The 25,206-nt window shown below is 37.8% G+C and overlaps 1 protein-coding gene across 1 annotated transcript; it reads left to right on the forward strand.

The window, feature by feature from the left end:
* On the forward strand, positions 1-21,396 carry apoba (apolipoprotein Ba). Its single transcript, XM_056767333.1, has 29 exons — positions 1-123; positions 459-518; positions 818-930; positions 1,028-1,173; positions 2,187-2,334; positions 2,673-2,825; positions 2,913-3,037; positions 3,143-3,231; positions 3,321-3,768; positions 4,936-5,050; positions 5,136-5,279; positions 5,417-5,622; positions 5,771-5,975; positions 6,092-6,271; positions 6,354-6,557; positions 6,654-6,821; positions 6,907-7,112; positions 8,065-8,247; positions 8,383-8,513; positions 8,593-8,803; positions 9,061-9,233; positions 9,318-9,493; positions 10,050-10,171; positions 10,267-10,640; positions 11,538-19,106; positions 19,254-19,365; positions 19,450-19,479; positions 19,641-19,827; positions 19,911-21,396. Exons 1-29 carry the CDS (start codon positions 72-74, stop codon positions 21,114-21,116), a joined length of 13,236 nt encoding a protein of 4,411 aa, XP_056623311.1. The 5' UTR covers positions 1-71; the 3' UTR covers positions 21,117-21,396.
* Positions 21,397-25,206: the final 3,810 nt, after the last annotated feature.

Genomic DNA, 25,206 nt, shown 5'->3' on the forward strand with positions numbered 1-25,206 from the left:
TTTAGAAGTTAGTAAAAAAACAGAAATAACAAAGTAGTTTGAGTGACCAGAGTTTAGTAGTGCCCAGTGAGATGGACACTAAGCTGTGTCTGTTTCTGTTCCTCGGTGCATATGTCTTTGCTGGTAAGATTTTAAGTATAACATTTCATTTTTGCTTGTTTTTTTGTTTATTATATTGTTTTTTCTTACAATTATTATTGTTTGTGTTGGTCATATTTGTAACTCAAATTCAATTATAAAGAGCCAGTATTTTGTGATGATCAAGTTTATTCTATGTGTAGTTGATAGATTTTTTAAATTAAGGCTAGATGACATTGACTCACAAAGTTATGTCATAGAATTTGGTTTTCTCTGTTTGGTTTTCAGTTTCCTCTCAAGGAACTGCCCAGTCTTCGTTTCTAGAAACTTTGTAAAAATTACAACGTATTTAATCAGTTCTATAACATTTTTCCGCTCAGAAGCTTTTGCTGAGGTCACAGAGGAAGACAACGGAGAAGGACAACCGTCCATATGCCCATGTAAGTGATTTAGTTGGGAATTCTCTTTTGGTTTGCATTCAGCTAAGTTGTGATATAAGTTGCTCTATCTGCATCCAATGAGGAGGATTTTAGACTGGTTTGATCCGTTACTATTGACTGTGGAAGATAGCGGGTCTGGACCCTGGCACTCTGCTGTGTATGTTTCAAGGGTATTGAATAATTTAGGGGCCACTCTGTCAACAAAGGTCCAAAGGTTCACAGTACATCTGATTACTCTGAAATGATGTACAAGCCATGCATTAATATACTAAACATTATTTATCTTTTTCAATTTTCAGTAGCTGCACGGTTCAAGAACCTAAGAAAATATGTTTATCAGTATACTGCAGAAAGCAGAAATGGGGTGGCGGGTACAGCTAACCTCAGGAATGGGCCAAAGATCACCTGTAAGGTACAAGAGAAGTAAAAATAAAACGCTTGTATATACATGCATGTGTAACGAGGACAAGCAGGATTTAAGAATATGTACGCATGTGTACTTTCCTCAGGTGGAACTGGATGTCCCACAAATGTGTAGCTTTGTTCTTCACACAACAGAATGTACCCTGAACGAGGTGTCTGTCATCGATGCACAGGGTCAACCTGTATACAGGCAGGCTGCTGGAGCCCAGGCCTTTCAGGTTGCTATGGAGAAGTATGTTGAACAGCCCATAACATCTGGAAAAGTGGTCTTCATATGCACACTGCCAAAAAAATATTACATATAGAAAAAATGAAGAGACCTTTTTAAAATTATTTTCAGTTTTTCTTAATTTACTAAATGTCACGGTTGATGTGTGAGGCAGAACCCAAACGCAGGCAGGTGAATGTAACAAGAGACTTTTATTTAAATAAACCAAAACAAAACCCACGATGGGGCAAAACAGAGATTGGTATATACAAAACTTTCCACCAGGGGAACAAAACTAAACAAGACTAAAACCTAATGGGAAATCTGGTGAGAAGAAGGACCAGGTGAGGGAGATAAAACACTAATGGGACACTAACAGAGAAACAAGGGGGTGTAGCTAAACGAAAAACAGGAGGACACGAGGCGAATTATCAAAACATACCGCCACGTGTCTCCACATAAAACAAAACATACACACAAGACATGGTACTGTAATAACCCTGTCCCAAAGGCACGAAATCTAAGAACAGAAAGGACAGGATCGTCACACTATTTAGCCATGTGTTTAGAAAAACAGGGGAAAATAACAGATAAGATGCCCTGTACTTTTTCAGACCTTAAATACGAAAACAAATTCATATTCACTTTTAAGCAATACAACAGTGAAATTCGTACTTGTTTTTAGGGAAAGTTCATAAAATATATATATTTCTTTTAATGCCATAACCATTACAATTTTTCACACAATTTTTTCACAGATTTCTACTTATGGTGTCAGTCTTTCACATTGCTGTCGGATGACTTTGTCACTCCTGGGGTCTGATTTTATTATTGAACTACAACAAACAGTGGACTGGAATGGCCACAATACAAATGCTGATTAAACAAAATGGGAATGTTCTCTTAATTTTTTCCACGGCAGTATATTCTGATGAAAAAAAACATTTTTGCAGTGTGTGGAAAATGTATTATCCTCTGTCATTTGATAAATTATATTTTATTATAGTAACTAATGTTCTTTGGTACTGTCTTTCCAGGAACTCTCTGAATTTTGTGGTCGAACAGGTAACCAACATTTATATTTACCCAGAGAAGGATGAGCCGGAAAATATTTTGAACATCAAAAGAGGAATCATCTCTGCTCTTCTGGTGCCAGTCATGGAGGAACAGAACAATGAAAAAATGGTGTGGTAAAAACAGAGACTACATACACAGTAACTTTACAATTTACATAACCAATTATATGTATGTCTACAAAAGTCTAAGTTTCCTTATATTTATAAGTACATTTATAAATGATTGAGTTTATGTAACTTAAAAGTAAAAAAAAAGTTTTCGCTATTTAAAAGTAATAGTTACATAGTTAAAGTAATAGTTTAAATTACATAGAAAAAGTAAAATGGTCTGCTTTGAATAATTTGTGTATGATTGAACAAAAGCCAAGAAATCTGATCAAACAGAAACCTAATAAGATTTTATTTGTCTGCCTTTTATAAACATTTTTTTGTCGTTTAATTTTTTAGAGTACAATTCATGGCATTTGCAAGAGTGATCTCACCGTCAACGCAAGGAAGGACATTGACACAGACATCACGGTGGTCAGAGACCTGTCAGACTGCAGCCATTTCTCACCTCACAATCTCCCCACCAGCCCTCTTTCTCTCTTACCTGGCCTGGTAGGACATTCAATACTTAATTCAATATCCATTCCTCAAAATCCACCTCAGAAATAAAACCACTGAAACAACTTCTGTTATTTGCAGAATGGACTTATTTCAAAGTTAATCAGAAGCACTCAGACTTGCAACTATCAGTTTGACAACCGGAGAAAGCACATGACTGAGGCTCGGTGTACAGAGAAGCATCTGTTTATCCCGTTTTCTCACAAGTGCGTAATCTTGTCCTTTTGGGTTTACTTTTGTGTTCCTGCGACTGATAATATCTCAGAACTCAGTCCAAACAATATGCGTTAATGTTATAATTTCTCCTACAGGGGGCAGTATGGAATCTCCTCAGAAGTGAACCAGATTCTGTCTTTGCAAGATTCGGTAAAAATCAACAACCGATATTTCAACAAAGATGGTAGGTTGTCCAAAAGATATAAACTTATTAATCTTGCATAACAATTCAGTTTGGATGTATAAACAAATAAATGATTTCCTTTTCCATAGACACCCTGGAGAGAAAACTCTTTTTGGACGAAGCGTATGACAAACTTCCCATCCAAACAAAAGATGATGTACTCGCCACAATGAACGAGTTAAACACACTGACAAGCTCAGGAAAGAGTCAGCAGAGGGCCAGCCTCTTCCATAAACTGGTGTCTGAGGTCCGCGGCTTAAAAAACGAGACGCTGTCTGAAACGGCCGATGAGATGATCAAGGTCTCACAGTGGCTCACATGGCAGGCGCTCTTCCAGTGTGGAACCGATGAATGCACCAGTGCCATCTTGCAGATCCTGAGAACGTTCGATGAGGCGGCTATAGAGGTGGATGCCATGGTGTATGCTTTGGGTCTTTTGCCACAGGCCAGCCCTCAGCGGGTGAGAGATATGTTGAGTATGGCTCAGAACAAGCCAAGCAAGGCCATCATGTATGCTCTTGCCAACACAGTGAAACGGTAAGTGTCTTTCCAAACTGAATCTTAACACCAAGGGCTAGATTTACTAAACAGGGAAAAATAGCGCGAGAGTGCAATTCTAAAAAAACATACAGATGGGTGTGAACATTTCTGCAGGTGATCTACTAACAAGCAGGGCGGGATTATCCACTGAGCATTATGGGCACAGGCCCTGGGGCCCATGCCCCTTGGGGCCCAAGAAAGGGAAGGACAATTTCACACTTTTACAAGCCCTTTAGCAGCTTTTGTTCAGGAGAAGCACAAAGCGACAAATCTAGCGACTTTCCAATTAACCTTAGCGTTCATTCAGTGGGAAAATGTCGCCAGTGCTGCCCCACGAGAGCATGGTCTCTCTTTCCCAACATAGTCTCAGTGAGCGGTAGGAAGAAGCAGCACATTCGACAGGTGACACCTGAATGAAATGAGAACATTACAGCGTTTCCAACCACCTGTCACTGTTATCGACTGTTTGAATGTATAAATATGAACACATTTGTCTGTAAATATGTTTATGGTTACCTAGAGAGAGGCTGTGTGACAGAACATAGCCAAAATCACCGTTACAGTATGCAGGGAAATGTTTTGATACTGATGTTGCTGGTCCAGAAACGCATTGTTGAAATCATGTGGTGAAAATCCTGTATGATGGAGGAAGGATGTGTACAAGTGTTCAGGTTGTGATTGTAATTTGGCCTTGTAATCCGGTATAGAATAGAGGTCTTTCCAACATTTAGTACCCTATAGGATAATTCAAAACTGTAACGTGCGTTTAGGGGTCTACAAGACACTTGTATTCCTTAATCCGTGCCTGCTAACATTAAGGCGCACATTAAAAAACACAGGTACAATATTTTGTTCCCATAATAACCAACGCAATCTACCAAGAGCAGCGCTATGAGTTTAAGTTAAATCAAGCTGATGATGAGCCTGATTTCATCACGTGATTCATTTCAATACTATCCTCCCATAAAGTTTGCATCTGAGGAGAAAACTCCTACAAATGTATATGCAATAAGGTCAGTCCTGTGTTCACGCCTTTTCAGCGCTAAATTTCATTGCAGACCGTGTTGTTTTATGCCAAAAGAGGCGTTTGTGCTGCCGCTAGCAAATAAATCTGATCCTAAGTGTCTTTTCAAGCTGAATTGTAATAATGTAGTTTTCCCCTAGACTTCCTCAAGACCAAGCAGCAAAAACACCTGAAGTGAAGGAGGTGGCTGATTTCATGGAGTTCATGCTTGGCGATTGCTCAGGAGATGAAGACAGCACTTTTCTCACATTAAGGGTACACATGACATGTTACAAGTGTCGGTTTTACCTTTTTCGTCTACAGTTTATGAATTCCATAATTATTTGTATTTGTTCAACAGGTTATTGGTGTTATGGGCAAGTACATAGAGGAAATTCCATCTCTGAAGACTTCTCTTTTAAACTGCATAAGCCAAACCTACGCATCACTTCCTGTACAAAAAGCAGCTATTCATGCTTTCAGGCTCATGGAAATAGACTCGGATGTAAATCACATCTTTTTATCCTGATTCCATATTAATACTGGGTCTTAAAAGATGCATCAATGACCATTTTTTGTTTTTTAATAGCTGGAAGAGGTTGATTCATAAAACTGAAACAAATTTTGATTTCGCATTCCTAGGTGAGACGTGTCCTTGTACAACAGTATGAGAATCAACAGGCACCTGTTCAAAAACGCATTGCTGCATATCTCATGCTAATGAGAAACCCTGAGGTAGCAAATAGGGTTCTGAGGACACTTAAGAATGAGCCAAATGACCAGGTTAAGAGCTTTGTCTTCTCTCATATCACCAACATACTGGAGTCAGAAGATCCAAATTTAAGCACGTATGTACATCAATACACTAAAAATGATCAAAATGTGTGTAATGAAGAGTTAAGGTCAAAGTTCTCAATCCCAAAACTCAACTTGCTTGTTTTTTTTCTTGAACCAGTTTTAAATTCAGTATTGTTCCATGTTTTGTTGTTTGTTTAGAGCTAAAGACTACATTCTTAAAGCTTTAAAGGGAGATGTAAATGCTAACGCTTTGGACTCCACAAAGTTCTCACAGAATTACAAAATTGATCTTCTGAGGGCTGGCTCAATAGAGAGCAACATGATTTTCGACTCTTCAAATTATCTACCCAGAGAAGTCATGTTAGCCACCACCCTTGACAATTTCAACGCGGAAATAGTAGAGGTACTGACATAGTTTGTTTGTAAAGGGGACATTTGGCATATTTTCAAGTTCTGTCCTTGTTTCTTTTATTTTAAGGGATCCCATTATTAAACCCATGTGATCACTTTTTCTCTCAGATTGGTGTTGAAGGTGAGGGCTTTGAGCCAGCCATTGAGGTTCTCTTTGGTGAAAATGGTTTCTTCCCTGATGCCACCTCAAAAGCAATGTACTGGGTGAATGAGAAGATCCCTCATCCAGTGAAACATGTTTTGGATAAATGGGTTTCTCCCATGAGAGGTCAAAAGCTGAGAAGACAGGTACATGATCTTTATATTTTTTAAGGTGCAAGATAAAATCACGCAGTTGATAAATAATGCATAAACACTTGTGCTTCCTTAGGTTCCTCAGAATATCATGAGGAGTATTGAAGAATACTTTTCTGAGTTTTATAAACATCTTGAAGAGATTGAAGAAACCCCTAATGCCATGGCCTACCTTCGGATTTTGGGTACAGAACTGGGATACTTAAAAACCAATGAGCTTACTCACATCATTCAGAATATTAACGCATACACAGAAATGTTCAAGTCGGTGCCTATGAATGTAAGTGTTAAGATTTTAAGAACATGGTATTTGAACTATTGCTCTGAAAATTAAGATCTTTGTTTACAACCAAGATTTCCTCTTTCATCATTGCAGTTGATAAAAAAGTTAACATCAACTTTAGACAATGAAGTTTTTGTCCACTACATGTTCTTGGACAAAGCATTTACGCTACCTACAAGTGCTGGAATTCCACTGAAGTTTTCTCTCTCTGGTGTTCTGGCCCCTGGAGCAAAAGGAGGCCTGACCATTGGTCGTCAGATGGTAATCCATCTCACTAGTGTTTATTCTGCATGTTATCGTGTAAAAATTCTGTTGCAATTTGTTAATGAATTATCGTCATTCACAGCAACAGCTTTCATTCATGCCATCTGTCGGGGTGGAGTTTATTACCCGAATGGGCGTTTATATCCCGGAGTTTGTTGCAGCTGCAATTGAAGCACACACTAGCATGTACCATGAAAGTGCTTTGAATGGCAAAATTACCATGAGTAACAATCAAATAAAGCTCTCCATCCCTGCACCAGAGGGAAACATCCAGCTCTTCAGCATCAGGTACAATGCCCTTCACCAACACTTGTGCCTGCTAACCAAACACATTATTTCATAACGTTTTATTAGGGGCAAAACGGTTGTGTTGAAATTGACACTGCAAAAAGGTTTTACTTTGTGTGAAAGTGTATATTGATCATTTTAACAGTTGTCATGAATTGTAGGAAAGAACCCAATTGCAAGCAGCGGGGATTTAGGGGTTTTAACACAAAGACTTTATTTTAACAAACGAAAAAACGAAAACCCAAGTTGGGGCAACTAATACATGATAAACAGGCAACACAGGAATATAAACGGACTACACTGACACTAGAATAAAACACTTGACACGATTACAATAAACTAACACTAAACTAGACTTACTTTGACTGAGACGATCACAGGTAAACAATGACACAACGTCATCAAGGCATGGCACAAACAGTGTACACACAGAACACAATGCATGAGCACTAGACAATGAACACGAGGGCTATTTAAAGGGAAATTAACAAAGGACAATTGACAAGGGAAGAAGTGTATGGGGATGAAACACTGATGGGAAGGTATACGAGACGAAAGGGCGGGAAACACAGACGAGACTCAGAGAGAGAGTATGACGATCCCTAAGGCCCAAAACCTCTCTCTCAACGTAAAACCTAAGGCTACGCCATGATCCCACCCCAAGAAAATTTGGCCCGAGTAAAACAACACCATTTATACATAAAACACACATGCTTTTTGAAATACCTTTGAGATATTTGAAATGTCATTGTTGAGTGGCTTTACATTTTTAAACGATGATCATGTGACTTACAATAGCTGACCTGTAAATGTGAACTGTAACCATTGCAGTTTTGCGAGATATTAAAGTGGATTTTGGAATTGACATGTTGGGTATACTGCAATTTCAATTTGTGCCATTTTAAGGTTAATGAAAATGCATCTAATGTTTATCATCTTTCTTCCACAACAGCAACAAGTTGCTCTCTGTGACGTCCACTCAGACTAAAATTGTTCCCTCTATGGTAGAGGACAGGGTTGATTCTACAGAGTGTAATCCTGTTTTTCCTGGGATGAACTTTTGCACTATTTTGCGGTACTCAAATGCCAGTTCTACTAATAATGCCCCATACTATCCTCTCACGGGAGAAACAAGGTGAAAAGTCAACAAATCATGTCTTTTTTGTTGTGTTCTGTGTGAATATAGTTTTATTTTGTATCTAAAGGCACTTGTGATGTGCTTCTACAATCCATTAACTTAAATAACTAAAAATACTCAATTTTGTTCCAGGGTTGCATTTGAACTTCAACCTACCAGAGAAGTACCTGAGTATATGGCAACCGCTTCCTATGAATTGTTGAGGGAGGGCAAAGAAGGTCGTCATAAAGTCGACTTTGTGAAGATCGTTCTGAGGGCTGAGGGTTAGTCGGCAGTACATTTCTATTATTTTTCTCCTCAATTTCTAATGTTTTTATCATCAGAGGTCTTCTTTTTTTCAAGGTGATGAACCAACTGAGGCCACAGCGGTAGTGAAATACAACCGCAATAAGAATATTGTCAACACTGACCTTCATATCCCTGATTATGACCTTGAAGCAGGCATGAAGTTTGCAGTAACAGATAGCACCGGTAAAGGAAAAAAGATGCGTGGCATTACAATCGATGTCACTAACCGAAACATCCCCCAACTTTCCCTAACTGGACGTGCCAGGTACTGTATTTTTGGCATAGCTAACAACAGTCAAAAATGTGTACACACTTGCCTAAATTCATGTTTCTTAAGTAAACATTTTATCTTTAAAACATCTTAAAAGCAAACACTTTTTATTACTGTATCTGAAATTAGTTCTGTTGACAGATTATCTTAGCATAAGCAGTACAATTATGATTTTCGAAAGACTTTTGTTTTGAAATATGACAAGTAGGCCCATGTCTGTTTAATGCTTGTCTAAATGTGTTTCTGATTAGGATGGAGTCTATGAAGGACGGTCTGCTTGAGCTTCAGATGACAATACCTGCAATTCAGATGGAAACCTCTCTAACGTCCTCTCTAAAAAACACCAACGGCTTCATCCTACAACTCGAATCAGCCTTAAACATGCCAGAAACCACATCTGTGCAGAAGGCCATCCTCAGATACGGTAATAAAACTCTGATTGTTAATCCAGTCCTTGAATCATTCAACCCTCACTGGGTTCTGAACAATTTTGTGGATTACTTTGCAGATAATAACAAGGTTGAACTTGAGATGAAGTCAGATACAAACACTGGGGTTGAGAAACTTTTTCCCAATATGGAGGTTTATCGCAGCCAGCTGCAGGCGAGTATTGATGCCATGCTTGACCAGAAAGTCACCAAGACTGATATGAAGCTTCGTCACATTGTTTCTAAAGGGTTAGAGGTGAGTGTATCCAACTAAATACTTCATTTAAATCCTTGTTTCATCGTGACATCATTGCCAATAGTGAGGTATGCATTCGTGTAGATCGTTTGTGAGGTAAAATAATAACGGTCTAAATAAAAATAAACATATCGACTTGACATTCAGAAACAAAACCTTAATAAACCCTACATATAGCCTGTTACCTATATATTTGTGTTTATTATTTTTAGCATTTCAATGTTTACTAATGATAACTATTGTGGGTAACAGTTTACAATAAGGATGTATTTGCTAACAATTAGTTAATGCATTCCCTAACATTAACAATAAATAATATTTCTACTGCATTTATTAATACTAGTTCATGTTAATTTCAGCATTTACTTATATATTTGATAACTGTTAACATTAGTTGATGCACATTAGTTCAAGTTAGCTTATGCATTTACTACGTTCACAAATACAACCTTGTTAAGTGTTATCCCTAATTGAAATTAAATTTTTGAATAGTTTTACTGAAGATATGTGTTGAAGATATTTCAAAACATTTCATAATTTGTCTTTTTTGCCATAGGCAGTGAATATTTGGATGGATAAATTCTCGTCAGGTAGTTCATTTGTAAAGATTGAGAGAAGCAAGAGAAGCACTCTAGAGCTCACCCTTCCATCTTTACCTGAACGATTATATTTAACATTGTGAGGATCAATCTATTTCTATTAAATCATTTGTGTTTGGTATGTATTTGTATATTTTGTGCCTGGTTAATCTCTTATGTTTCTGTCATGTTCAGTGATACTTTGATGAGATACCAGTTCAACAAAGGCAGAATCCCCATTTCACTTCCCATTCTCCTGGGAGGAAAATTGTCTTCTGAACTGAACATCCCTCCCACCATCACACTCCCACGTATTCAGATTCCCCTCATTGGACTGGAGATTCCTCAAAACACTTATAAGATTCCATCATTCACAATTCCCCGGAGTTTAGACTTCTCGTTACCTATGTTGGGGTTAGCAGAAGTGTCTACTAAGATGAAGAGCAACTTGTATGACTGGGAGGGCTCCATCACTGGAGGAAACAACACGGTTGACGTTCCTAGTTACATGGCTGCTTACAAAGTGATGGCCAGCTGTCCTGTAAAATGCCTCTCGTACAACGTTGAAGGTATTTTTAATTCAGTTCTTTCTTAACACTCAGAGTGCTTTATTCATGAAACACGATCAGTACAAATGTATGTATAAATTGTTCATAATTGCATTCTTTTTAAATTGTGAGATTTGTTTTGCTTGTGTTTTATGAATCCAGGCCAAAGAATTAAAGGAATATTTCAACCAATAGATTAATTTCAATCAATAATTAACTCACCCTCATGCTATCCTAGGAGTATATGACTTTCTTTTTTCAGCAGGTCACAATTTGACTCATTAGAATCATATCCTTGCTCTTCCTAACTTTGTAATGGCATTCAATAGTGCTTCTTTTGAAACTTCTGAAAAGAGCATATTTTCAATCATTTCATTTTATCATTTCACATAACTCAGGGTGTTAATAAATGTCTTCTAAAGTGAAACGATGTGCTTGTGTGTATTTTTTTAGTTTTAAGCTTGTTTGGCCAAGATAGGTTGTGTTAGACTAAAGATTATAAAAGATGTGTAATGGCAGCACGCAGGCTTCAGGTTGAATCTTATTGGTTCTAAGACATGCAACAACCAATGAGATTTGCCGTTTATTTAAATGTGGTCGGCATGCCACCAAAACTTGTGTACAATTTTTTTTTTTTTTAATATTTTTCAAATATTACTCAAATTGTGTCCAGCTGAAGAAAGTAAATATATAAGATCAAAATTTATTTTTAGGAGAATTATTCCTGTAAAAAGTGAACTATCCTAAAACACAAAGATAGACAAAATGACTGACATAATTGCTTCTCAGATTTTATGAACCATGCTGAATTAAAGTGCATCTATTCAACTTGACTTCTATTTCACATTTATATAAATGTATATTACTGTTTATATTATTATCTTAAATGATTTAATATTACATTTTCTTTTCACACAGGTATGGGCATGATCACTGGTACGGTCGATGATACTCTAAAGTATCTTGTTAATGGCTCCATTAATCATTGTTTGCTTGATGCCAGCATGAGTGCCTTTGAAACTATGAGCATGGCTGATAAAATCAGTGGTAAAACCAGCTACAGAGTTGAAGCATCCAGCCCACTTGGTCTGCAGACATCGCTGTATTATTCAGCTCAATCAGCTACCACAAGTGATGAGGTCATTGGAGATGGGAACTTAGATGGATTCATGAAAATAGGATTTCTTTATGCCAACTCCACACTTAGCCAATCCTACGTCTACAATATTCCTAAAAGAGAAGGAAAAGGAGAGTCTACTATGAAATTTGACTCCACAGTCATCCAGGGTCAAAATATGATCAAGGGATCATATGTCAATGGAGAGCTCTCGCTTTTGTCCAAAACGAACTTACAAAATGATGTTCTAAAGCATGTGGGGGAGTTGAAGCACAAGAACGGCCAGTTGTTGTTGAAGTCCGATGGCAGCGTAATGGCTCTTGGAAAAGTCCTTCGCTGTAAAGGTGAACTTGGTGTCGCCCAAAGTAAACAAGCCAGTCTGAATGTTGAATGTCAAGCAGATCGGGCTTACTCCCTTCTTACTGGATCCCTAAATGACAAAGGCCTTGAAATGAACATCGAGGGTTCGGTCAACTTCGAAGACGGGCGTGGTGCACACAAAGGTACACTTACTTTTGGAAAAGATGGTTTAACCACAAATTGCACAACGACTGTTCACGGAAGCTCTTTGACTTTTGAGAATATCTTCAAGGGTGGCGTAGATTCCAATGGAGCCACCATGTCTCTTGTATCAAAAGGATCAGCCAATGATAACTCATTTGAGGTCAGTACGGAGGGTAAGCTTTCACCCAAAGAGGCTAATCTAACCAGTGTTATCACAGGGAATGCTTTCGATGGAATTGCAAAAAATGCAATAAACCTGGGTATCAATAGACAAGGTCTGAGTCTTTCTAACGCCATGATGGGTACTTTACGAAATATGAGATCTGAGTGCACTAATACCCTTACTATAACCTTATGGACCTTGGCTTTCCGCTCAAAAACAAACAATTTCATTTGTGATGGAGCATCCTATAACCACAACATCAAGGTTAATATGAGGCCTTTTTTCACTTCAATAAGTGTAGATAATGAACTTGAGTTGTTTGATATCGGACTCCATAGTGACGGCCAATTAAGGATGGAGCCGTTTAAGATAGACGTGACTGGAAGCATCAATGGAAAGTACAGGGAAGATAATGTAAAGCACAGATGTCAATTGACATACGCAGATCTTGCTGGCACTATCAAATGTGATACAACTGCAAAAGTTTGTGATTCTCTTATTGGTAACAATTTTTATATGGATTTTGCCGGATTATCCTCTGTTATGAACCTCAAGACAGAAGTTAACTCAGAGGCTTTACGTCTTGAAAATACCATTCGCACAATGGCTGTGCCATTTAGCCTTACAGTTGATGCAATTTTAAACAGCGATTGCTCAGTGAAGTTTTATGGCAAGCACACTGGTCAACTCTATAGCAAGTTCCTCTTGAAAGCCGAGCCTTTAGCCATCGCCAAGTCTCATGACTGGGGGGCTTCCATTGTACATGTGTTGCCAAATGGAATGTCAGCCGAGACACAAATAGAAAATAAGTGTGAATGCTTGCTGATACCTAATGAACAGTCAGTGATGTGGAAGTTCAAATCTAAGCTTAATAATCATGCATTCAACCAAGATGTCAGTATATACAATAAAGAAACTGAGATGGGGATCCAGCTATCTGGAGTTCTTCAAACAAATGTTTTTAATACAGAAACAAAATCTGGTGATATTCCATTAGACCATCAAAAGTTTAGTACATCCGGATTTCTTAAATACGATAAGAACAGTGACTGTCATTCAATCTACTTTCCATTCATTGAAAGCCTTCCCATTGCCTTTGAAAATATGAAAAACGCAATTCTTCTTCAGTTCGAGTCCCTTCAAAACTACCTCAACAGTATTGATATCAATGGTTTCATTGGTCAGTTTAGGGCCAACTTGGATGAGCTTCCGAAAAAAGTTAATGACATCATAGTTGACATGGACCTAGAAAACAAGGTAAACAATGTCAAGAACAAGCTGATTTCCCTGATACATGACTACACAATAACAATAGAAGATCTGGAAGCATATGCTGAGAAATTCAAGGAAGCTTTTGGAAAAGAAATTATTGATTTGGCAACCAAAATTAGAGATCTGGTGGTACAAATCAAAGATGGCATAGAGAGTGGATCATGGGTCAACTTTGTGTCAAACAAGTTGATGCAAATAGAAGAGGAGCTTAAAACTTTTGATGAAAATTATGAAATAGCAAAAACAGTGATCCGATTTATTGATGCTATTGAAGATATAATTAGACAAATGGATTTGCAAAAGCTGCCGGACAGCGCTGCTTGGTTGAAACAACTTGAGGCAAAATATATGATAAAAGCCAAACTTAAAGATATACTGACTCAAGTAAAGGGTGCAGTTGAAGAATTTGACATCAAAAAGCTTCTTCAGGACTTTAAAGACTATTTAATCTCGATTGATTTGACTCAGTATGTACAGCAGCTGTCTGAACAAATTCCTTATGAAGACATTGAGAAAGTGCTGGATTCTATGAAAGATGTCATTGTCAACTGGATAGAGGAATACGAAATTCCTGAAAAAATAAATAGCGTTTACTTAAATGCACAGGAGCTTATTTTAAGGTATGAAATGGACAAAAAAATTGAAGCTGTTGTGGACCAGGCGATTATATTAGTCAAGCAATACAGAATCCAAGAGCTGGTACAGGCTCTTGTTGATACTTTAAAATCCATCCCATTTGAGTATATCTCAGACAAGGTTACGCAGCTCTTAGATAGTATTGTCAGTCTATTAAAGAACATGGATTTTAAAGAGATTATTAATAACATCAATGAGTACATTCAGTGGATTGTTGAGACCTTAAGAACGTTTGACTACAACAGTTTTGTTGATAAAGTTAACGTAAAGAATAATGAAATTGCAAGTTACATTAATAAACAGATTAATGAAGTTTATGAAATCCCACAAAAACTAGAGGCATCCAGGGAGTTTCTAAAAGAGATGCAAGAAAACGTTGTTGATTACTTGGAGAAATTGAAAGATACAAGGATAGCTGAGGTTTGCAGGAACATTTTGGAAATACTTGACACTACTGCATATAAAGACATAAAACTGAAAGTCCAGGACATTCTTGATGATGTGAGACAGAGAATCAGTGATATGGACATAAGAGATGAAATCGCGGTTTACTTAGAAAGGACAAGTGGCTTGTACGTTAACATGATTGAATTCATCTTAACACAGTTCACAAACTTAATTGAGGAAATTAAGAAGATGACTGAAGATAAGGAATTCCTCAATCAGATCACTCAAGCTGTGGAGGGAGTCCTCAATGCTCTAAAGACGGCAGAATATGAAATACCTCCTTTTACTCTTCCATTCACAACTCTTGAGGTTCCCGGGTTTAAAGTTAAAATGGCAAGGATACAGGACATTATAATTCCATCAGTGATAACAATACCAGAGTTCACAATTTTGGATTTATTTAGTATTCCTTCCATCACAATTGACTTTGAGAAAATCAAGCAACACATGGTTGACCTCATCGACAAAATCAGCCAGATAGAAATTCCAGAAGTGGATCCTGAGGCCATCTTCGGGGATTTACGAGTTCTTTATCTGTCTGACTTGCCTGATTTAACATTTACAGAGATTACTCTCACAGAGATTAAATTCCCCGAGGTCATTGTGCCGAAACTAAATTTGGAAAATTTTGAGATCACCATGTTGCCCATTCCTGAAATCAAGCTCCCTCATGTTTCACTTGAACCATGTTTACCAGCTTTTGGCAAGCTTTATGGAGAACTTAAATTAGATTCTCCTTACTATACACTGTTGACTTCAGCTGCTCTTGAAAATACAACAAAAGCGCCCAAATCTCCACAGTTTAAAGCCAGTTTTAACTCAGAGGGAAAGTCAAGCCTTGTACTACTCAACTATGTTTTGGAGGTAATGCTTCAAATTGAAGCTCCAAAATTGAGAAAAATGGTCATTAGTGAGACAATGAAACTCAATCACATTGCCTTTGCTGTTGATCATGAAGGTTCGGTCACCCTAAGTTCTTCTTCAGCAGAAGTATCAGCCAAGACATCTGCCAAAGCTACAACTCACGCATACACAGCTGAATTGATAAACAATATAGCTGTTGCTCTAAAGAATGGAATATCTGCTAATATAGACACAACATACAACCATAATCTGAACATCCCCAACATAGATTTCTCCAGTCAGGCTACAATAACCAAAACAAGTGAAGTTCGCATTGAATCTGGCACCATATCTGTGAAATGTGGAACGGTGGGAACTGGAAAGTGGACTTCATCAATTCCCTCAAGATTTGCCACGTCAGTCACTGACTACTCTGATGAAATTACACACAAGAGTAATATGGAGTTCATTGTCAATGCTGGCACTGTAAAGCTTAATTTTGATGGAGATACAAACAGCAGAACCCTGAAAATTAAGCAGTCGGTTAATGCAGAGTCTGTCATCCTGAGCCACATCACAGTTGATGCCACATCTGAAGTAGAAACACCATTTATCAAAAGCAGCGTTATGACGCTAAAAGGAAATGCTCGACTAGAGGACATGCGAATGGAAATAGAAATATCACATAATGCGGAGCACACTGGAAAAGTGAGTGGGACTTTATCCAACTTGTGTGTTTTCTTGGCACAACCATTTGAGGTAACACTCGATTGCAAAAACAAAGGGAACGCCAAAGTCCTCCTGCCACTAAAACTATCCGGAAAGATTGATCTTCAAGATGATTTTGGACTTATTTTAAACTCCAATAAACAACATACTTTTTGGGTCAGTGTGGCTCGCTTTAACCAGTACAAATACAAACACAACTTCACACTGGATAACGGCGAAAACGAAGCTGGAATTTATGCATTTGTAGATGGTGAAGCCAATCTTGACTTCTTGACTGTTCCGCTCAGTGTTCCTGAGATGACAATCCCATACACGGACATGAAAACACCCCAAATCAAAGACCTCTCGCTCTGGGAAGATTTTGGCCTTAAAGAGCTTCTGACTTCACCTCAACAATCATTTGACATTGATTTTAAGCTCTTGTATCAAAAAAACCCGGAAAAGCACACATTTGATCTATACCTTGAGCCTATCTACAAAGCCTTTCATGAAAATGCCAAGCTCTTCAGCTTGCAGTTTGAATTAGGAAGAGACCACATTTTTGATGCCCTCACAAATTCCTACAACAAAGCCAGAATTCAGTTTAGAAAGCACAACATTGACACATCAGTACAGCCACCAAGATATTTCAGAGTTCCTGGATATAGCATACCCATATTGAACATTGAAGTTTCAGCTTTCATAGCCGAATTGCCGGCAGTCAATTATTTCATACCTAAAGAGGTCAGTACACCAAGTTTTAAAGTTCCTCTGATGGGTTTTTCCGTGCCATCATACACTCTTGTACTTCCATCTTTAGAGCTGCCGGTCTTGCATGTTCCCCAGACACTAAGAGACTTGACTCTTCCCACATTGACAATACCTGACATTCAAAATAACTTCATAATACCTGCATTTGGAAATCTAACATATGATTTCTCTATGAAATCTCCGGTAATAACTTTGAACGCCAATGGTGGCTTGTACAATCAGTCTGACATTGTGGCCAAGTTTGATGTCTTGTCAACATCTGTGTTTGATGTCCTAAATGTCAAACTTGATGGCAGTACCACCATCAATAAAAAGAGATGTCTTAAGATGGCCACAGCCCTCACCTTGGAACATAGGAATGCAAAATGTAGTCATGAAAGTACTGTCAGCTTCACCAAGAGGAATATTGAGGCATCCTTAACAAACATGGCTGTGCTTAACCTTTCAGTTTTTACAATGGATCTTAATCAAGTGCTTCGTGGGAATTTGAAATCTAAACCAAATATGGTTTCTGAGATCAAACTAAGTTACACCTACGATTTACCCCTAATCAACATACAAGGCTCTGGAAAAGTAGATCACAATGTTGCTCTTGAGGCATTGTCATCTTATATGTCTTTGGTGAACATTTGGAAAGGATCAACAGATTTAGATATAATGAAGAGTGTATATTTTGCTGGATCCTTAGACAATGAAGCCACATTTTATCTGAATGCCAATGGGCTTCGTTACACATTGAAAACTGATCTGACCTCTAAAGTCGACCATCACAAGGCTAACATCTGGAATGTAGACATTACAGAGAACCTTGCAGTTGAAGCGTCTTTGCGGCGTATTTATGCCACCGCATTTTATACAAGCACCAATGGAGCTAGTCTTTCATCTTTTTCAACCAATGGAAATCATAGTATAAGGGCAACGCTTGAGTTTGTTCCATTGACGACACTGTCAGCGAATGTTGATATCGACATATCGCAGCCAAGCAACCTCGGTCAGGCAGGCATAGTGCATAGCGCAGATCTTTCTATCACTTCAGACAAGCAAGGATTGCACTGGAGTGGCAAGGAACAATTGGCAACACTAATCCATTCCTACGATCTGACACTGTCAAACGATCAATCTGAAATACGTTTGGAAATCTCAAAATCTGTTGAGGGCCCTTTTGCGTTCTTGAAATCTATTAAATTGCCAGTGTACCAAAAGAATCTATGGGACATATTGAAATTTGGCGAAGTAACAAGTGCTGACCAATTACAGTTCCTCAATGCCTCGACTGCTGTGATATACACCAAGAGCATGGAGGGAACGCTGTTTGCATTGCCTGCAAAAGTAATGGACAGTAGTGTCATTTTTAATATCCCACAAATAACGCTTGGAGTTCCGGATTGGTTTAAAAAGATTCCAGAAATTATTCGAGAGGTAGATATGCGATTTGAAGAAGCTGATCTACCTGACTTCATTTCAATTCCACCGGTTGTAACAGTTCCAGAATTTACATTCCCTTTCACCACTCTCCATGTGTCGTCTTTTGTCGTTGATTTGCAAAATCTAGAAATCCCCAACGAGATCAGCACAACTGCCTTTGATATCATGTTGCCTGGTTTACCAAAGGTGGCAATCCCAGCCATTGATGTTAAAACTAAATATCTGAAAGACAAAATGGCTCACCTATTTGTGAATTTGCCACATTATGACATCACCATCCCATCATTCACCCTTACCAAAACATTTAACATTGGCGAGTACACAATAAATTTGGAAGATACCACAAGCATATTATGTAAATTTGAGATGCCAACCGTTACCATCCCTGAACAAAAAATTAACGTCCCAGAGATATCACTTCACCTGCCAGCTGGTGTGTTTATTCCAAGATTTGGTGCCCTGTCGGCCACTGTGAAAGTTTCAACTCCAATTTATAACAATACATGGACAGGAACTATGGAAAACCAGGAGTCAGGATTGGTTTGCACCTTGAAGTCCAACTGTAAATCTCCCGTAGTGTTACTGGAGTATGACTTGGATGGTAAGCTATACCTTTTACAAGATGATTTAAAATATTTAATGAAAAAATTCCCAAAAAGATCAAAACATAATATTTTTAAACAAGCCTTTTTCGTTCAAATGCATTAAATAATTGTAAATGTAATTTATCGTTCACATTCAATTTTAGCAACTGCCACCATCCTTCTTGAGAATGGAGCTATAAGCCTTGATGGAAAGTCTACCTTCACCCATAGTGATATGAGTATAAAATGGAAACATGATCTAAATCAGAATCTAAGGTGAGACCAATAAGCCCATAGAACTACACATTTTAAAATCACCATGTCCTGCCAAATCCTTAAATCCACTTATTATTTTCACAGAATGAAACGTGATGTGTCTTCAGCTACCAGGTAATCTTACATTTCATGATCACGTACATATTGTGTATCAAATCAATTTTGTATTTATTTTACAGTGCATACTGCACAATACTCTAATATACTGTACATGATTTATTGTTTATGCTTTTCAAAATATGTATGTTATTGCAAATGTTATTTTCCACTTACAGTGCCTCAAGACATACTCTGGATATTGATGTAAGAAGCCAGACCTTTGCGGATGCAAGCTTTCGCTATGCATTGCAAAATAATGGTATCACATCCTCGATATCCTCACCAGCAGCTGGCTTTATCGGCTTCCAGTTCACTAAGAGGTCACCATCTCAGTTTTATGGGAAACTGTTCAGCAGATATTTGGTAAGAAACTATTAATACAATGTAACCGTGTGTGCAAAGTTATACAATTTTATTTCAACAATTTGTTTCTATTGCTCCTGCAGTCATCTCCTGACAAGGATACAGACCTGATGAGTTTCAAGGTGACCTTGAAAAACTCTGAAAAGCTGAGCATTCAGGTTGGCTATTATATAAACGGACTGTCCGACATGCTCAACGGCCTCAAAGACAGACTTCCTTCCATCACAGCAGCACTTCAGAAGTTTCTCAACAAGTATCATGTCGATCACTTCGGCTTGGATCTGAACCGTGCCGCTATAAAACTGAAGAATGCGCTCTCCAGCAGCATCGACAGAGCTTACCAAGAGATCCCTCGTGTGTTTGATGCTCTACAGAGCTCAGCCGAGCAGCTCAGACAACAGGGTAAAAAGATGTTGAGAAGAAGCCAGGAAGGCTTGCAACAGATTGATCTCCAGGACTTGAGCAAAAGGTTCTCCAGTAGAATGAATGAACACTCGCAAAACTTTGAGTCAAATGTACGAATTCTCCTGGATGCCGTCATGACGTTCTTGAGGAACACCAAATTCCACCTGCCGGGACTGGAAGAAAAGCTTACTGGGCAAGAGTTGTACCTTCGGATGAAGAAGTTCATTACAAAAGCAGTTAATAGAGCTACAACGAGGTTGAACAGTCTCATGGACACCATTGCTGACACAGTTTCAGATTTCTTGAATAAAGTAGAATTTACTTTTCCTGGCACCACCACAGTTATTAGTGGCAAGCAGATTTTGAAAAATCTAAAGTCCGCCCTGAAATCTACAAAGGATCAGATAATGCAGGCGAGAAAACAAATGGAGAAATTGTTTCAGGACCTCTTAAACTCTTTTAAGGCTAACACTCAGAAGGCAGAAGAGTTCCTGAACTCTCTCAAGACTGAAAAACTGGAAGAGCTTTCCTCCCAAATCGAAGGCATTTACAAGGAGGCGGGGAACCTGCAAGTCATGCAGAAGATTCGCGAATGGATACGGGATGCCAAAAAAGTTTTGTCTGAAGTGAAAGACTTCAGCAAAAGCAAAGTCCAGGAGCTGTATAACGGAATGACCATGGAGAACCTGAACACACATCTCACTTATCTTCTCATGGTGTTAGAAACGTACAGCAATAGTCTTCTGATGAACTATCTTGAGTTAATGAAGTCAGTGGCATCCTATACAGAGCCTTTTTTAAAGATGTCAAACAAAAAGATGGATATTGATGTTCCTCTTCCGTTTTATTGGAAATCATTTGTTGAATGGCCCAGCATAGCATAAGTGTTTCTAATCTTAAAACTTGCCTTCTTTGTTTTTGTTGTTCTTTTAGTTATTGTGCTGCCATCAAGTTCTTCAGTATTTATGTCATTTTTATATTTAATTTCTAGCTAATTCATGTTTAACTAAATGTCAAAAATGATGTAAAATTGTTCTCGACTTAAAATTAAACTGCAAAATCGACTCATAAACTCTGTGTAGCTTCTATATAATTACAAACATCAATCAAATTCAATTGAAAGGGTTGCAGATATGTCTGCGAGCAATAAAGCAAGTGTTTACAGCTTTTGGTCAATAGAGGGCAATATCTTCATGAGAACACACTAATGCACGAGTTTGAATTTTACCTCAGCTTCTCATAAGATCTGAAATGGTTAACCCGCCATGCTGTTTTTCTCCACTCCATGTACAGAGAACACCAATCTAATATAGCAGCCTACATTCCCACCATATACTTCCCATGGTTACCTGGTGGGGAACAGTTCCCTCCTGCCGTTATTTCATATAACCTCATCAAAAGACCTCCATAACAAATGTTGCTAAGCAGAGAGACTGCCACCTGTTTGGAATCTGGGGCTGTGCTGTGTTCAAGTGAACGCTGTTTTTCCCACCGCTGTCTTTTCTGTGGAGGTCAGAGGTCATCAGCATCATAGGGGGTGAGGCTAGGCTGTAGGCCTTGTATGGCACTTCTGATGCTGCAAAAATGGCAGTTATTCTATTCTATTTGGGTACCTGGATGAACTCTAACGACACAAGGATTAAGAGCCGAGAGGGAAGTGCAGGGAGTGTTGTAATAGGTTGTGGCAATGACTGTTACTGTTTTTTATGCTGTCTCATTTTGATAAGGGCGAATATATATAAATGTAAAGTTTAAGATGAAGAAAATCATGTTTTTACCAAAGGTTTTCAGCATACTGATAAGTCAGATGTCAATATTTGGTGGTGTAATACCCATGTGGAGTTTTTTTAAAGCATAGTTTTCCATAATCAGGTAAGTAAATTGTCACATACCTAACAGAACTGTCAAATCTTCCTTATAAACGTACACATGAAAAATAAATCACTATTTCATGTTCTATGAAAGGCCATCCCTTCTCCATTTGTTGGGTATTATTGCTTCTGGTTTTATCATTTTAATTCACCGAAAAGTATGTTGTCTCTCAAAAACCTGCAACCTTTTTTGTTACATCCATAACAAACAATTGTTTATCTTTTAAAATAGAAAACTTATGCTTAGACTGATATTTTCTGATGTCTGGACTGTGTCATCAACAGTTTAGTAAAACATAAACAGATATTTAAATATATTGGTAAATACGTTCCAATACATAAATTGCACGTTTTGACTGAATAATCGTTGTGCCATTGATTAATATTTTTTTCAGGTGTAATATTAAACATTGTGCACTACACAATTTCCCCTACGTAATCTGATCTCTATCTTTTGTAACATTTTTTTCTTTAAATTCTGATTGGCACAAATCAGGACTCGCTCAAAATTAAGCATAACCCAAATTCGTTGTCATGTTCTGACACTTAAATATCTCATCGCACATAAACATCTGTGTTGTTTCTACAGTACTGTCAATACTGCCAATAAACCTGCAGTGCACTTTATGTCACTGGATGATCTATGGTCCCTCGACCCAGATACATGCAAACATCAATTTCTCAATCTAAATCTCATTCAACAGATGGATAACATATCTGCTTTTGATCACTGATGCAGAAATTCCATTCTGCCTGTCTCTTCTCACTCTCTGCATGTCTCTTTCCCTTTTTTGGCTACCATTTATATTTATTTGTTGTCTCTGTTACTGTATAATGAAAGCAAATAATTTGTTTGTTGTATCAATATATTAGATTTCCAGATCAGACTTTTCACTGTGCTTGCTTTAAAAATCCATTCCTTCCATTATTCTTGGCGTTCATTCATTCACCTGTCAGAGTTTTAATATAACACTCCAAAGAGGATGCCAGTTATTATTCAGCCATCGATACTTGGCAAATCAGCCAAGATGATGTTTTATAAGCATCTGAGTAGAGAAGAGAAGCAGTGTTGTTTCCAAACGATTCTTTTAATGAGGTTTTTGTAAAAAACGGATGTAAAAGTATATAGATTTAAATTTTTTGACAGGTATACATTTTCTTAATCTCCAAGTTCTTAGATAATATTTTTCCCCAATGATTTTTATTTTTTTGCTTTGAATCTTGTTGATGGTCGCACACCCTCAGCATGTGATCAAAATGAGCTTGAGGATGTAGAGAATCCGCCTCCCAGTTGTGACCCCCGACATTTTTGTAGTGTGTGATCACCCAGACATAACATATTGCTTTTTCCTAACAGACAGTGTCCGTACATGGGGTTGGTGGAAAGTTCAGTGAAGATTCATACTTTGAAAGCTTGTCCATGAATTTGACCCTTGCTCAAGATAAACCAGATTTCACACAAGAATGTATCACAGCACCAATAAACAGGTCTGGGGATGGTGTATAAAATGTCTTTTTAAAGAACAGCCACATGCCATAGTTGATTTGTGATACATAAGAAAAATAGATACAGTACTGACATACCTGTTCAGTTAAAAGTGAAGTGCCAAGAGCAATAGAGAGATACTTGAAACTGACCTGTTGGGGATGCAGGTGGCTGAGCTGTGCAACACTGGAATCTGGACTGCACCTAATTATTTTATTTTGTTTTTTATTTTGCTTTTACCGCAAAAGATAATGAAATATCCAAACATAATATAGATATTCATTAATATAATATAAATTAACACAATTATAATGGAATTGAATTATTTTCTGAGAATGAATTCACCCCATATAAATAGAAAATAAAAATAAATGTTAATGCTGAAATGTTTCAGTTCTTTCAGACTTTAAGATGACATCTTTGTTCTTGAGTAAACAGTTATTTTCATACACCACTGAAAAACAGTTTTTTCTTGTTTTGAAGCGATCCTTCACCCAAAAAGGAAAATTCTGCTATCATGTACTCACCTTCGAGTATATCTGTATACATTTCTTTGTTCTGATGAACACTGAGAAGGACATTTGGAAGAATGTTTATAACCAGACAGATTTTGCTCCCCATTGGCTACCATAGTTGGAAAAAATACAATGGTAGTCAAAAGTGCCCCACAACTATTTGCTTACCTATATTCTTCAAAATGTGTTCAACAGAACAAAAAAGTAATTTTTCCTGCTATGGGAGTCAATGGAGGGGTGGGGGTCTGTTTGGTAACAAGCATTCTTCCAAGTATCTTTCTCTGTGTTCATCAGAACACAAAAGATTTAGAAAGATTTGGAACAACTCACAGGTGAGTAAATGATGACTGAATTTGAATTTTTAGGTGAAGTATCCTTTTAGAACACTGGTTTAGTGGAAATGGTCAGATTTAGTTACATGTCACTGGGATACGAAAAACAAACAATTCAAGATATATTATTCAAAAACAGGTTTTAGCTTACGCAATTCTGCTTCCCACGAATCTTGCTTTGATTTAGTTTTTTAAGGAAACTTGAAGAGCAGTGACAGATATGCAATGTTATTAGGTTGAATAAAAAAGGAGATTTGTGAGGTGGCTTCAAGCGCAGATGTTACTGTAAAAAATCATGTTCCACAACAACATCTCTGACTGTCGAATAGCCCTGACCTGATGCCAGCGCTAAGCAATTTCATTTCTACCAAGGAGTAACAAGCGAAAACAAAATGTCAGTGATTTAATGAGTGTGTAAAAGGCGATAAAACACTTGCTGCTCTACACCAAACCTCACCCCATTATCAAGACCTGCTGCAGCTGGCTTTACACACTGATAAAAATCACATGGATGGATGATTTCATGCCTCTTATTTATTCTGCTTCTCACTTGACCTTCTTACAGATCAAATGCTGACTGGCTGGCATTTGGGTATCATCAGCCTTTCATGCAGAATCATATTAATAGAAAGGTCACCCGTTTTCCCCGCCCCATAGCAAACTTTACCTCTAGAGTGACGAAGTTCAGACCGATTGACTGCATGCTTAAAGATCTAAACCTCTTGTTTTCATCCAATCAAGATGCTTAAAAGCTGAAAAATTGTAATGAA

This window comes from Triplophysa dalaica, chromosome 15 (assembly GCF_015846415.1).
Source record: "Triplophysa dalaica isolate WHDGS20190420 chromosome 15, ASM1584641v1, whole genome shotgun sequence".
Classification (NCBI taxonomy): domain Eukaryota; kingdom Metazoa; phylum Chordata; class Actinopteri; order Cypriniformes; family Nemacheilidae; genus Triplophysa; species Triplophysa dalaica.

Excerpts from the sequence above, each read along its gene's own strand:
- apoba (XM_056767333.1), top strand. The coding sequence starts at position 72 with ATGGACACTAAGCTGTGTCTGTTTCTGTTCCTCGGTGCATATGTCTTT. Across the intron at positions 2,335-2,672 it reads AACAGAACAATGAAAAAATG|AGTACAATTCATGGCATTTG; the intron begins GTGTGGTAAAAA and ends TTAATTTTTTAG. Across the intron at positions 19,480-19,640 it reads GATGTGTCTTCAGCTACCAG|TGCCTCAAGACATACTCTGG; the intron begins GTAATCTTACAT and ends TTCCACTTACAG.